Source organism: Kogia breviceps, chromosome 1 (assembly GCF_026419965.1).
Source record: "Kogia breviceps isolate mKogBre1 chromosome 1, mKogBre1 haplotype 1, whole genome shotgun sequence".
In the NCBI taxonomy this organism is placed as follows: Eukaryota; Metazoa; Chordata; class Mammalia; order Artiodactyla; family Physeteridae; genus Kogia; species Kogia breviceps.
This window is the reverse complement of record NC_081310.1, coordinates 126,692,904-126,708,677: the sequence shown is the minus strand read 5'-3', so window position 1 is coordinate 126,708,677 and position 15,774 is coordinate 126,692,904. Positions and strand designations below refer to the sequence as shown.

The window sequence follows — 15,774 nt, the reverse complement described above, 5'->3', positions numbered from 1 at the left end:
TGACAAATGAATGGATAAAGAAGATGTGGCACATATATACAATGGAATATTACTCAGCCATAAAAGGAAACGAAATTGAGTTATTTGAAGTGAGGTGGATGGACCTAGAGTCTGTCATACAGACCTACAAAAACCCAGTCATATTTCCACACACTAACAACAAATTATCTGAAAAAGAAATAAAGAAAATAATCCCATTTACAATAGCATCAAAAACAATAAAATACTTAGAATAAATATAACCCAGGAGGTAAAATATCTATACACTGAAGACTAGAAGACACTGATGAAAGAAACTGAATAAAATACAAATAAATGGAAAAAATATCTCATTTTCACATATTGTTAAAATGTCCATACTATCCATAGCAATCTATAGATTCACAATAATCCCTATTAAGATTCCAGGCACTTTTTAAAAATCAAAATAGAAAAAAGCAATTCTAAAATTTTCATGGAACCATAAAAGACACCGAATAGCTAAAACCATCTTGAGAAAGAAGAACAAGGCTGGAGGCATCACACTTCCTAATTTCAGACCATATCAATACAAAACTATATTAACCAAAACAGTATGGTACCGGCATTAAAACAGATATATAGACCAAAAGAAGAGAATCAAGAGCCCAGAAATAAACCCATGCATATAAGGTCAACTAATATTTGAAAAAATGTGATCATATACACACACATATATATGTTCTCTATGTATACAATGTAATATTATTCAGTCATAAAAAGGAAATTCTGCTATTTGAAACAACATGGATAGACCTTGAAAGCATTATGCTTGTGAAATAAGTCAGAGAAAGACAAATACTGTATGATCTCATGAATATGTATTACCTAAAGAAACTCATAAGAACTCATAGAAACAGAGTTGTTTGGTGTTGCCAGGGGTGAAGAGATGGGAAAAATAGGTGAAGGTGGTCAAAGGGTACAAATTTCTAGTTATAAGATGAATAAGCTCTGGAGATCTAATGTACAGCATGGTGACTATAGTTAACAACACTGTATTGTGTACTTGAAAGATGCAAAGACAGTAACTCTTAAAAATTCTCACCATACACACAAAAAGGCAACTATGTGAGGTGATAGATGTGCTAACTAAACTTATTATGGTAATCATTTAGCAATATTTATGCATAACAACTCAACAGGTCATGTACTGTAAACTTACATAACTTATATAATACATGTCAATTACATCACAATAAAGTGAGAAAAAAATGAAGAAGTTCAATAGCATGTGTGACACATGGGAAAAGTATCTTTTTTCCTTGGATGTTAGGAAGGCTGATAATCAGTCCCTGGTTTGTTCTTTACTCAAGCCATAGTTCCACACCTTCAAATACCAAATGGACATATAAGGGGGTCAAGAATGTGTGTGTGTGGCTCACACTTGTGTGTGTGTGTGTGTGTGTGTGTGTGTGTGTGTGTGTGTGTGTGTGTGTGTAGAGGACTGAGTTCACTGAGTATTGAACCCAGCAGTACTCACCGGAGGACCGATTACACCTGGTCCACCCAGGGACCCTGTGGTCCCTGGTAAGCCTGTCTCTCCTTTTTCTCCATCCTTTCCAGGAAGTCCCCTTCTTCCTGGATTCCCCTGTAACCCAGTAAAAATTTTTGAGAAAGGTAAAGTAGTAAAATAATTATGCCACGCAATAAGAGATATTTGTTGGCACGTTAAAAATTACGTGTAATATTTGAAAGATTTCTCAAAAACATTTACCTTAATCATAATGTTAAAAGTATAATTTACCTTTACTCCATCTTTACCCTGGAGACCTTCTTCTCCAGCAGCTCCTGGTTCACCCTATTTGGTAGTAGAAACGTAAGATTTATTATTTCACGAAATCATTTATCTAAATTTATTTTTTGCCCCTGGTATCTATAGAAGTAGCAGGTTTATATACATTTATTTCTACTTCTACTTTATTTATAAGCAGTATATGAAAGTATAATGAACATGATTTAATTTGCCTGGAATAACTCTGAAGATGATTTAAAGTGTCATAGCACTGTAAATTCAAACACAAGATGGTCTCAGAATATTAATAACTTTTAGTTAATTAAAGGTAATATGTATTCACTTGGTAGTTTTGGATATTTAGACAGCTATACCTATATTTCTTAGTTCAAAGACTGTAAATACTGAATTTCATAAAATTATAGTATCTTTTTTTTTTTTTTTTTTTTTTGTGGTACGCGGGCCTCTCACTGTTGTGGCCTCTCCCGTTGCGGAGCACAGGCTCCGGATGCGCAGGCTCAGCAGCCATGGCTCACGGGCCCAGCCGCTCCGCGGCATGTGGGATCTTCCCGGACCGGGGCACGAACACGTGTTCCCTGCATCGGCAGGCGGACTCTCAACCACTGCGCCACCAGGGAAGCCCCAACACAGCATTTTTATATGAGAGAAGGAGGGAGAAATCAAGTTCCCCTTTCTGGTGGCGTTTGCTTCGCTTCGCCTGTCCTGTCCCAGCCTGCTGTCTAAATACCCCTTTCTTTTTTTATCCAATTGTATGGCAGGCGGACCCTCAACCACTTCGCCACTAGGGAAGCCCAAAATTATACTATCTTGCTTTTCTTAATTTACATGGATTAATACAACTTAATTCAGTTAAAATCAGTGTACCAGATTTTTAGGGTCTGTATTTTCTCCCTTACAGAGAAGAGGTGACTATCAAGGCCCTGGTATATTTGGAAGTTGTCTTCTAGACACACAACTTGTAGAAATGTAGAGCCACAATTTATGAAGCTACTAAAGAAGTACTGGCTCTCCTGCCACCTGAACTATTTAAAAGTAAATTAATCAGTGGGTCTTAACAGTTGCTCATTGCTCCAACTGCTGACACTTCCAATACCCTGACCTCATACTTCCCACCCCCCTGAAAAAAAGGGGAAAATGAACAAGAAAGAAATCAAATTCAAAATACATCTCCCAACTTTACCTTTTAGTAAACAAATGTCTCTTAAAATTATCTTGGTCCCTGTTATCTTGGAAAAAAACTTACCACAGCTTAAATTAACCACTGTCTATATTAGAATAACTTCTGTAAGCTATCTCATCACAATTATCTACAGTTATTTCTTTGAATCTTGTTAACTTTGCACGACTCTAGTTTTTTGTTGTTGTTTTTCTAAACACAAATTAGATTTCAATGTCTGTCTGTCTTGTTACGTCCAGAAATAGCATGAGAGTTGATCACTAGTATTTGTGAATTTCTTCTTCATGCTAACGTTAGTGACCATCACAGTGAATCCACACGTTTGGCAAGGATTCTGCTGAGTACATCTGATTCTGAGGAAAAGGATGTGTGTGGTTAGAACTCTCAATGCTACTAAATTACAATGCAGCTTTTGAAATTATGAAATAAAGACAAACATTTTCTATAATGCACCAGTAGAGTTTATTATGCAATCATTGAAGTATTTAGGCTGAGTTTTGAGTCTCTAAAATAGGAGGGCCAGTGCATTAAAATGGTTTCTAGTAGGCACGTACCCGTAACCCTGGTTCCCCAGCCACTCCAACACTGCCTGCAGGTCCAACATCTCCCTGAAGAAACAAAGGGAAAGATTAAACTCCTTTCTACTAAAACTGCATGTCTAATAGTTATGGAGGGTATATCATGAAGACAGGGGTTCCAAAACACTATTTTTTCCTTTTCTTCAGATTAATTTATTTATAATATTTTGCTTTTTCATTTTTATTCCCTCCCATATATAGCTGTATATATATGTGTGTGTATAGATATACACACACATACTTAACTACACATATAGAGAGACAAATAATATTTTTTTCTGAGTAATATTTTATTCTGACTCATTTGAGAACACTTTCCATTTTTATCTGCTGTCCTTTACCTGCTTCCAAGATGGTGGCTGTTTGCCAAAATATTGCAAACATCGGGGAGTCAATGGTGAAAGTTTAGAGACCTTCTCCTTTACTATTTAGGAAGGTTACCTTTGCACCTGGCTCTCCTTGAAGACCAGATTCTCCCTCAATACCTGAAGGTCCCTAGAATAGAATGATTCGACACATTGTTTGTACACATTCCTTCACCAACATAAAGGCAATAACAACCTCATAAGAAGATGGAAGTAATTTTCAGCCCAAGAATGGGATATCTATGTCCAGGAAAGGATTTTTGCTTCTCCTTTATAAATTTCATGGTGTAAGACCAGATAATTTCTGGGACCGTTTAACAGTTCAAATGCTAAAACAACATCACCAGAAATCAGGACTGCTTAGACCATTTCTTCTAATCCTTCCTCTCTTCCTTTAATCTTTGGTCAAGACAAACTACTTCCAATTTCCTCTTCTAATTTTCTACCCTCATACCCTTACTACTCTCTGTGTTTTTCACTTTTTATTCTTCCCATCTATTTATGTTGATCCCTCTAGGAATACACTTCTTGAAAAAAATTCCATTTTCTTTATTGGTTTTATAAAATGTATCACACAAAGAAGATATGAATTATATATATATACATATATATGGCATTTTTTTCCCCACACCCCTTTCATGGGTGGGTTCAGTTGGGAAGATTTTGGTTGAAGCTTTTATCTTGAAAACGTATAACTTCTTGCAACCTCTGGCTATTTATAAGCTTGGAGCTCCTATAATTGCTGTTGTATTGTTTTGTTTGTTTTTTTCTCTTGGAGACATTTATCTTGTTTTTGAGAATACTATGCCTGCCTCTCCCTTCTCTACTTCCTCACTCTCTTCACTTACTCTATGTGTGTGTATGTATGTATGTGTACTTATACAACACAATTATAAATACATACATATGCATTCTATAATCCCCATGTTTTCAGAGTAGAGGGGTAGTTTAAAGCCATTAACCTATGATACTATCTTGACCAGAAGTTTCCTGTTTGTTTTGTCTTCCAGGGATTCCTCAATAATTCTGATCCATGGGTTTAACCTTCCTAATAATTATTAGAGATTAAAATATCTCTTATGTTGTTAAAGTATTTTAGATGAGAAGTTCAATTTTCCATTTTGACTCAGCTTCCACAATCCAGACTCGCTTTGCTTTTTCCAAAATAAAAGCTATACAGGCACAATAGTACAGATGGACTTATAATGAAAAGCCCCAGCCCCATTCCTCAGAGGCAACTACTTTATAAAACAATTCATTTTTAGTTCTCCTAATGGTTATTTCTATAACCAAGAAATCTACCTCTAATTCTTGATGTATTACCTTGCTAAAAGTTTAGTTCCCTTAAAACTCCTTCCATTTTACCATCATTTCACCAATTTTTAAATAGTTATATTATTTAAATTTTTCTGTTGGTTACCTTTGTGACTTTACTGTTATAAGGGGCAGTGTATTACAGTACTTAAGAGGAAGGACTATGAAGTGAGACTGCCTGAGTTTCTACTCCGTCTCAGAAATTATAGAATTTAATATCCTAACCTAAGGTTAAAATTCTCTCTCAAGAGAGAATTCCAACTCTCTCAGGACTTCTTCCACACATCAAAATTGCTTTAAATCTCCTAGACCTCATCTATTCCCCAGTTTCACCCAATCTGTCAGCTCCTCTTGGCTTCTTTTATTCTTAGGCTAAATCCAATAGTTGATCTTCTGATCTCTGTGGTACCTCTTTTCTTATACCAATCTTGGATTAGCGCTTTAAATTGCCTTCTCCATTTCTGTTCCCAGTCGAACATCAATGGAAAAATTACACTCTTGTGCAAAGTGCCTTCATTACATATTGAGAGGCATAGTGACTAAGAGAATGGGTTGCAGAGAAAGACTGCCTAAATTTAAATGTGGGCTCTACCACTACTACCAGCTATTGCTCTTGAACAAGTTGCTTAACCATTTCATGTCTTAGTTTCCTCATCTGTAGAATGAGGATAATTGCATTACCTCACAGGGTATTGTGAGAATTCATTAATATGGTAAATTACGTAAATACTGCTAGGAACATAGAAAGTTCTCTGAAGTTGTTACCTATTATTAACATCATTATTATTAATATAATGTAAATTCAAAGTCTCCTACTTCAGTTTTACTTTTAATAAGGTATATCTGCTTTTACATGTCTTTAGTCATTTCCCTCTTCCATTATCCTCAACCATTAGTCTAAACCAGCATATTTTCCTCAATAGAAAATATGCTCAATCCCTACTCCTTATCACGACAGATTCTTGTCTCCTACCCTGTTAAAGAAAAATTTCAAGTTATGAGGTATAACTTTCCTCTGCTTTTTTTAGACTCAGAGGATGGATGTGGCATAGTATAAGTTTTCAGCATTGGCTTTTGAATCACATGTGAATTCAAAGCCAAGGTCTGCTACCTGTTAACCATTTACCTTGGGCAGAGTAGCAGATTATGACTAACATTCTTCTTTTCTTGTCTCAGGAAAAGATATTGCCATCCATCATGTTGAAATCTGGAAATAATTTTTGACTTCTCTTTCCCCTTTACTTTCCATATCCCACAAATATGCAGGTTCTCCAGAATTTATGTAACAAACATTTCTCAAATACATCCCCTTCTTACTTATGCTGACTACTTTAGTTCGGACCTCCATTGTTTCTTAACTAGTTGAATGCAACAGCCTTTTAGAAGGTATATATGTCTGCACTCTTGTCTTCTCAAATACATCTTCCTTGAGGCTGCTAAAATGATCTTCCAAAAATACAAATCTGACTTTATCACTGCCCTATGTCTACCTCACAATGACTTATTGTAGCCTGTAAGATGAAAAGTTCAAGCTTCTTAACAGAGTATATAAGATTTTTCGTTTGATCTAACCATTTCTCTGTAATTTCATCTATCTTCACTCCTTGTTTTGACTTTAAGCATCAAAGAATCCATACTGCCCCATTTCTGCATGTTCCTACTCATACTACCCCTTTTTCTGGAATCGCCATATCCTTATTTCCTCTTTTCATATGGCTAACTCATACTCATTCCTTAAAACTCATTACCCTCCCCCCGCCTCAACGCAGACAAGTCTTCTTTTTCCCCTTATCCATGTAAGGTTACATACCTGTTGCTGTACTCTTATAATGCCCTGTGTCTCCATCACTGGGTCTAACAGATAAGTATAATGATCTTTTACATGATTATCTTCTGGAATAGAGTATAAACTGCTAAAGGAGTCAGGGAGCATATCTCAGCCACCCTTGGACTCCCAGTGGATACATAGTACACAGCAAGAAAGCATGGCACAATCGTGGAATTAGAGGAGGAGAAAAGTTCTATTGGAATGTGGTTGAACAGGTCTGCAGACATTAGACAATGCAGAACATTATCATGTTAAGAAATTGGCATTTTATTAAAGGCTATGAGAGCCATTGAAAAATTTCAAGGACAAGAATGATATGACAAAGGTAAACTGGCTACAAGTAGCTAAGGAATAATGGCAGTTGGAGGAGACATGGAATTAGAGCAGAGGACTGGAGCACTGGCATTGGGGACATAAAGGAAAGGATGGAGGTGAGACATTAGTGGGAGCTTATTCAAAGGGAAAAGAGCTGACTGAACAGGATGAAGGAGGAAGAGGAGTCTAGTATGACTCTCAGTTTGGGGTTACTGGGCATAAGGGATATCTTTCAGTGAGATGAGAATAAAAAGAGGAATAACAGTGGGAAAGCGATGGGTTTGGTTTAGATATTTTGAATTTGAGATGTTTGTGGGATACCTAGGTGCATACATAAAAGACAACAGGAAATCAATAACTGGAGCCCCACGGAGATAGGCATGAGTTAGAGCTATCTAGCTGAGAGCTATCAGAATAATACTGGTAATTAAAGTCTATGTGATAATATGATTGTAAGCTGAGGAAGAGGAAGGATAGCTTCCCATCAAGGCTGAGGCTAATCAGAAGGTAAAAAGCAGACCCAAGAGGGAGCAGTTTCACAGAAGCCAAGGGAGGAGAGAATTTATGCCTAATTTTTTAGGGCTAAAGTTAACAAACAAAAGAAATGAAGTAATTGGATTTTATAATTATGACAAGTATGGTTTATTATTCTAAAATATATCTTGACTAAGAGTCACTTCTCAATATTCTTCTATAATGGAGTGAAGGGTTATCAAAGTTAACTCTAAATCAGTGAAGGGAAAGTTTTATTCACTTTTTGTTCTGTCCTTTAAATGAACTGTTAAGGGAATTTTATATGCATAAAATTAGGTTCATACAACAGTCATCCCTGGTTTAACAGAATTTTAGGTTTTGTTTCCTGAATATGAAACAAAACACTATAAAATTATTCTTCAAAATATATATACCTAAGATATCAACTTTACCTTAAGAGGAGTCTTACAAAAAGTATTGAGTACTGATGAACTAACAAGAAAGAACCCCAAGAAAAATTACCTCAGCACCTATTTCTCCAGGAGGTCCAACATCACCTTGCAGTCCTCGTGGTCCCTATATTAAAACAAAATTTAGGATGTGAGAATTAAAATGTACTCTATATTTCAATTAAAATATGCATATAATTATGTCATATGTAATATAACACATAATACATTTATCAATGTATTACTTTACTCTGTATAAACAAAATTAAATCTTTAGTTGATTCATCTTTTTTTTGTTACTAATATTAAGCTTTGTTTGGATTCAAAAGAAAAGGAAAGGAAAGAAAGGACGGTGCCTTTCATTCTTTCATTCCCTAATTCACTCATTCATTCAATAAACATTTATCAAACATCTAATAATTATGAAATATAGCACTAAGGGCTTTCAGAGTTATCTTATTTAATGGGTAGGACAATTATAGATCCACTTAATATTCCTGAAAAACACGACAAACAAAACAGCATTTTTAAAGAAGCAAATGTATGGTTTCCAATGAAATAAAAATATGCTTGAGTTTGCTTAATGTCATACTTTATCATAGTAGTGAGTCCAGTTGAACAATTCCTCTGTTTCGTATGAATAAATGTAACAATGTTTACACGGCATAATCACTAAGGAGCAATAAAATGTATGTGGGACCTTTACGGAGATCTTTTCCTCTGTAATATTGAATAGTGTAATTATAAGTAAACAAACACTGAATAATTAGCTTATGGCCTAAACATTAAATTACTAAACCTAAAGGATCCTAGTGTGTGAACCCATTTAACTGTCTAGAATTACTCTAGATAGATTAACACTTATTTAGAAACTACAATTTAATGCTATTTGTCCAGCCATCTAAACAAGCTGTTTGAATTTTTTGGTCTTTCTGGAAAGACAGTATAAAGAAGGTTTTTTTTTTTTAAGATTCAGAATATAACAAGATAGTTAAAATTCTATGAATTTGTACTCCATCACAATTTTGTGAACACCTCACTTTAAAAAAAAATGTGTTAATGGGGAAAAAATGTGGTATGGTTGGTTATCTTAAACTGTTTTTCTAAGTTGTTACATTAATGTCCATTTAAAAATATTTTAAAAGTATTGAAAGTACAAAAAACCCCAGATTAAGTAAATAATCCATAATCCTACCATACAGAGATGACACTGTAAATATACTTGCATATTTCCTTCTAGTTCTTTTGTAGGAGCATACTTATAAATAACTATATCTGTTTTCTTTTAATTAATTTATTTTATTTTTGGCTGCGTTGGGTCTTTGTTGCTGCGCGCAGGCTTTTCTCTAGTTGTGGTGAGCAAGAGCCACTCTTCGTTGTGGTGCGCGGGCTTCTCATTGTGGTGGCTTCTCTTGTTGCAGAGTACGGGCTCCAGGCACACAGGCTCCAGGTGCACGGGCCTCAGCAGTCATGGCTCGCGGGTTCTAGAGCGCAGGCTCAGTAGCTGCAGCGTATGGGCTCATTTGCTCCGCAGCATGTGGGATCCTCTTGGACCAGCGCTTGAACCCGCGTCCCCTGCATTGGCGGGCATACTCCTAACTACTGTGCCACCAGGGAAGCCCCTAACTATATCTGTTTTATGTTTAAGATTCTATTTGAAATATAAATATTTTACCATGTTACTGTAAATATTTCATAACAAAATTGTTCAATGGCTACATAATATATTCCATCTAACATTCTGCAGTACCATAATTTAATCATTTTCTTAATGCTAGACATTTATATTGTTTATAAGTCTTCTTTACAGTAAAATTTTGCTTTATAAGATTTATTATATGCATATTAGACTATAAGTGAACGTTAAAGTCTGTAACATCAGATGACACTGCCAAATAGTTAAGTATATGAATAATAGAATTATAAGGTTGGTATGTAAGCATCACATATGTTGTTCCTACTCAATAGCACAGCCATTAAAGGTATTAAGAGATCACTAATGTTTTTTCAATTATAGCTTATTAAATATTATGTATATTTTAAAATTCATGGATTCTCTTCAGAATGTAGTTTTACCCTATTATAAACACACTGACTGAGAGAAACATCTTTGTGCAGTAGTCTTTGTATGCATTCTGCATTTCCACCCCTGGAATAGAGTCTGAAATGTAGCGTTATTTGGTCATAAAGTGAAGTTAATTTCCAGAAAGGCTGCAATAATTAATTAACATTCCACAAACAATGTATAAAATTAGAATCTATTTCATTGAATTCATCCTAGCACAGAATATTATTTTTTTAATTCTTCATTAATTTGATGGACAATCTGGTATTTTAAAATGTATATATGCTTGACTACCAGTGAGGCGGAATATTCTTTTTGTCATTTGTTTACCAGCTATCTGTAATATTCTACACGTTGATTGATCATGTCCTTTGCCCATGTATTTGGGGGGTCATTTAAAAAAAATTTGTAGAGTTCTTTATGTGTTGCAGACATTAACTTTTTTCTGCCCTATTTTACTGCTAACATCTGCCCAGTTTGTGGTTTGTCATTTTATTTTAAAAACATAATGTTAAAGATAACTTTTAACCCCTAAATAAGCTCACTGTAGAACACCTGGAAATACATAAAAGTAAAAATGACCCAAAATAACCACTTGACCCACTTAACATTTAATGTAGCTCCTTAAATCTTTTAGTGTTTTAAAAAGATTTTGCGGGCCTCTCACTGTTGTGGCCTCTCCCGTTGCGGAGCACAGGCTCCGGACGCACAGGCTCAGCGGCCATGGCTCACGGGCTTAGTTGCTCCGCGGCATGTGGGATCTTCCCGGACCAGGGCACGAACCCGTGTCTCCTGCATCGGCAGGCGGATTCTCAACCACTGCGCCACCAGGGAAGCCCTAAAAAGATTTTGAATGGGAGTTTAAAATTTGTATGTAGTTAAACCTGTCCAGTCTCTTTCTACCATATTTAAGTTTAAAACATCTATTCCCATTAAAATTTTTCACCTACTCTTTTGTTACTTATGGTTTTAAAATACTTATCTGTTTAAACCATTGTTTTGATGTACTGTGTGAGGTATCAAACAAACTCTTTTAACCAAATAGCAACACTTCCTACCTTTCACTTAATGCTCTAGTGAATGCAACTGATTAAAGTCCCCTGAAAACATCAGGCTGTTTCATGCCTCCATGTCTTTCCTCATACTGTTCCATTCACCTGGAGTGCTCTTTCTACCCTGTTTACCTGGTTACTAATTTATCCATTATTCAGACCAAGTGTCATTTCCTAAATCAAGTCTTCTGTGAAACCCAGCTTGGGCTAAGTGTATCTCCTTTGTGGCCATCTAGGACTGTAATTAATCTCTATTTTAGCATTTATCCTAATATGTTGAAATGATTTTTTTTTTACCATGTTACCTATATCTCTACTAACTGTAAACTCTTCATGGCTTAACAATAAGCCCCTTAGAATTCAGCACAGTCCTTAATATATAGTAGGCACTCAACAAACATTGGTTGAACTGATTAGAAAGGGTGATGCAATTATTCTAGCATCATTTTTTTTTTTTTTTTTTTTTTTGTGGTACGCGGGCCTCTCACTGCTGTGGCCTCTCCCGTTGCGGAGCACAGGCTCTGGACGCACAGGCTCAGCGGCCATGGCTCACGGGCCCAGCCGCTCTGCGGCATGTGGGATCTTCCCGGGCCGGGGCACGAACCCGTGTCCCCTGCATCGGCAGGCGGACTCTCAACCACTGAGCCACCAGGGAAGCCTCTCTAGCATCATTTTTAATTCGCATCTTCCCTCCTGATGTATAATGTTGTCCCTATCAATATTAAGTTCTTTTATATTCTTGGTTATTGAAAAACTACCAATTTTGTCCCACGTCTGTAAATCTAGATGGATCAATGTCGCAGGAATTGATTATTCTGTCTTTATTATTTCTTTTAATATCTAGTGGCAGTAGTCTTCCTCTTCTTAAAATATTAAGCTGTTTCACCTGCTCATTCTTATAAACTATACAGAGAATAATTAAATCCCATACCTAATTTATAATGGGTAATGAGAATTTTGAATGGGATTGGATTATATCTAATTCATTAATTTAAAAAATAATCAGTCTTCTGTTTAGATGACAAATTGCCTTTCTGCTTAAGAAAGTTTCTAGGTCTCAGTAAATTTTCAAAATTTTCTTCATAAGTGTCCCATCAAATTCTCACTAAGGTTATTCTTTTTTTTATTTTATTTTTTAAATTTTTATTTATTTATTATTTATTTATTTATTTTGTGGTATGCGGGCCTCTCACTGCCGTGGCCTCTTCCGCTGCAGAGCACAGGCTCCGGACGCGCAGGCTCAGCGGCCATGGCTCATGGGCCCAGCCGCTCCGCGGCATGCGGGATCCTCCCGGACCGGGGCACGAACTCACGTCCCCTGCATCGGCAGGCGGACTCTCAACCACTGCACCACCAGGGAAGCCCCTACTAAGGTTATTCTTAATTATTACGTTCTGTTTCTATCTTGAGTGAGATCTTTTTCCTATTATATTTTCTGCTAATTACTCATATGTAGGGAAATTGATTTTTAAAAACTGTTTATTTTATGTACTGCTGTTATATTACTATCAGTAGTTGAAAAAATAGAATTGTCTTTGGGTTTTATAAGTCTTTTGGGTTTGTTAATATTTTCTCTAAATAACAATGCTTTCATTTCCTTATATGATGATTTGTGCATCATATCCCACTACAGTAGCTAAAACTTTTAAAATAATGTTAGATGATATAGTGACAGTTGGTAATCTTATCTTGTGGTTCCTAAGCATATATCAGTGTTTCAGTGTTTCCTAGCAGGTTGGACACAGACACAAGATAGATACACTACCATATTACAGAATTATGCTTGACTTTACTAGAATATTTTGTTTTAGTTAACAGACTTTATTTCTTAAAGAAGTTTTAGGTTTACAGAAAAATTGAACAGAAAGTACAGAGAGTTCCTATATACTACCACTGCCCAGTTTCCCCTACTTTTTTTTTTTTTTTTTTTTTTTTCTGTACGCGGGCCTCTCACTGTTGTGGCCTCTCCCGTTGCGGAACACAGGCTCTGGATGCACAGGCTCAGCGGCCATGGCTCACGGGCCCAGCCGCTCTGCAGCATGTGGTATCTTCCCGGACTGGGGCACAAACCCATGTCTCCTGCATCGGCAGGTGGACTCTCAACCACTGCGCCACCAGGGAAGCCCTCCCCTACTATTAACATCTTACATTGGTATGGTAGATTTGTTGCAATTGATGAACCAATATTGACACTTTATTACTAACTAAAGTCCATAGTTTAACCTAGGGTTCACTCTGTGTGGTACAGTTCTGAGTTTTGAGAAATGTATAATACCATGTATCCACTTTTACAGTATCATACAAAATAGTTTCACTGCCCTAAAATTCACCTGTCCTCCACTGATTCATCCTTTGTCCCCTTCCCCCAATCCCTGGCAAGCACTGTTCTTTACTGTCTCTATAGTTTTGCCTTTTCCAGAATGTCACATAGTTGGAATCATATGGTATTTAGATTTTTCAGATTGGCTTTGTTTTCATTTAGCGGGATGTATTTAAAGGTTACTCTATGTCTTTTTGTGGCCTAATAGCTCATTTCTCTTTATTGCTGAATAATAGTCCACTATATGGATGTACCACAATTTGTTTATCCATTTAACTTTTGAAGGACATTGTTGGTTGCTTCCAATTTTTAGCAACTATGAATAAAGCTGCTATAAACATTCAAGTGCAGGTTTTGTGTAGACATAAGATTTACACTCATTTCTAAACACCAAGGAGCATGACTGCTGAATCGCATGTTAAGAGTATATTTAGCTTTGTAAGAAACTGCCAAACTGTGTTCCAAAGCTGCTTTCCACCAACAATGAATGAGAACTCCTGTTGCTCCACATCTTTGCTACCATTTGGTATTGTCAGTGTTTTGGATTTTAGCCATTACTACAGGTGTGTAATGGAATGTCATTGTCATTTTAGTTTGCAATTCTCTAATGACATACGATGTGAATATCTTAATATGCTTCTTTGCCACCTGTACGTCTTATTTGGCATGGTGTCTTCAAATCTTTTGCCCACTTTTTAAATGGATTGTTTCTCTTATCGTTGCCTTTTAAGAATTCTTTCTATATTCTGGATACAAGTCCTTTAACAGATACGTGTTTTGCAATTATTTTCTCCCAGTAATGGCATGTCTTCATTCTCTGAACATGTCATGGAGCAGAAGTTTTTAAATTTTAATGAAGTCCAACCTATCAAATTTTTGATTCATGGATCATGCTTTTGTTTTGTTGTATCTAAAAACTCATTGCCAAATCAAAGTCATTGAAATTTTCTCCTCTGTTATCTTCTAGGAGTTTCACAGTTATGCATTTTACATTTACGTCTATGATTCATTTTGAGTTAATTTTTGTTAAAGATGTATAGTATTTGTCTAAATCCATTTTTTTGCTTGTGGATATCCAACTGTTCTAGTACCATTTGTTGAAAAGACTATCCATTGAATTGCTCATGTTCTTTGTCAAAGACCAATTGACTATATTTGTGGAGTTCTACTTCTGATCTTACCATTTTGTTCCAATTATCTTTTGTCAATACTACACTGTCTTGATTACTGCAGCTTTATAGTAAATCTTTAAGTTTGGTAGTGCCAGTCTTCTGACTTCAATATTATGTTGGCTATTCTGGGTCTCTTGACTTGCCATATGAACTTTAGTATCTGTTTGTCAGTATCCACAAAGTAGCTCACTAGGATTTTGACTGGAATTGCATTAAATCTATAAATCAAGTTGTGAAGAACTGACATCCTAACAATGAGTCTTCCTATCCATGAACAAGGAATATCTCTCCATTGATTAAATCTTCTTTGATCAGAGCTTTGTAGTTTTCCTCAAATAGATCTTGTATATATTTTTTAGATTTATGCCTTGTTTTTGATGCTGATGTAAATGGTACTGTACTTTAAATTTCAAATTCCAATTGTTTATTGCTGGTATATACGAAAGTGACTGGTTGTTGGTCTTTTTAACTAATTCTTTGGGCTTTTCTTTATAGACAACTATGTCATCTGCAAAAAAGACAATTTTATATTTTCTTTCCCAGTCTTTTCTTTTCTTTTCTTGTTTTATTGCATTAGTTAGGACTTCCAGCCCAATGCTGAGCAGGAGTTTTAAAAAAGAGGGATATCCTTTCCTTGTTTCCTTGTTCTTAGGGGGAAAGCACCTAGCATTTCATCATTAAGTATGATGTTAGATATAGGTTGTTAAAATATATTCTTTATAAAGCTGAAGACAGTCCCCTTTCCTCCTAGTTTACTGTGGATTTTTATCATAGATGGATATGTATTTTGTCAAATTATTTTTCTGTACCTATTTTATATAATTTCTGTTTTAGTTTGTTAAAGTAATGGATTATACTAATTGATTTTTGAAGGTTGAACTAGCCTTACATAGC

General features: G+C 35.8%; 1 protein-coding gene across 1 annotated transcript in view; it reads right to left on the bottom strand.

Annotated features, from left to right (window-relative positions):
- COL24A1 (collagen type XXIV alpha 1 chain) overlaps positions 1-15,774 on the bottom strand; it is a 395,634-nt gene that overhangs the window by 118,759 nt on the left and 261,101 nt on the right. Inside the window, exons 33-37 of the mRNA XM_059061755.2 lie at positions 8,345-8,398; positions 3,968-4,021; positions 3,503-3,556; positions 1,763-1,816; positions 1,499-1,606 (exon numbers count right to left, since the gene is read on the bottom strand). Coding sequence (XP_058917738.1) covers positions 1,499-1,606; positions 1,763-1,816; positions 3,503-3,556; positions 3,968-4,021; positions 8,345-8,398 — 324 coding nt within the window. The remainder of the gene's footprint in view (positions 1-1,498; positions 1,607-1,762; positions 1,817-3,502; positions 3,557-3,967; positions 4,022-8,344; positions 8,399-15,774) is intronic.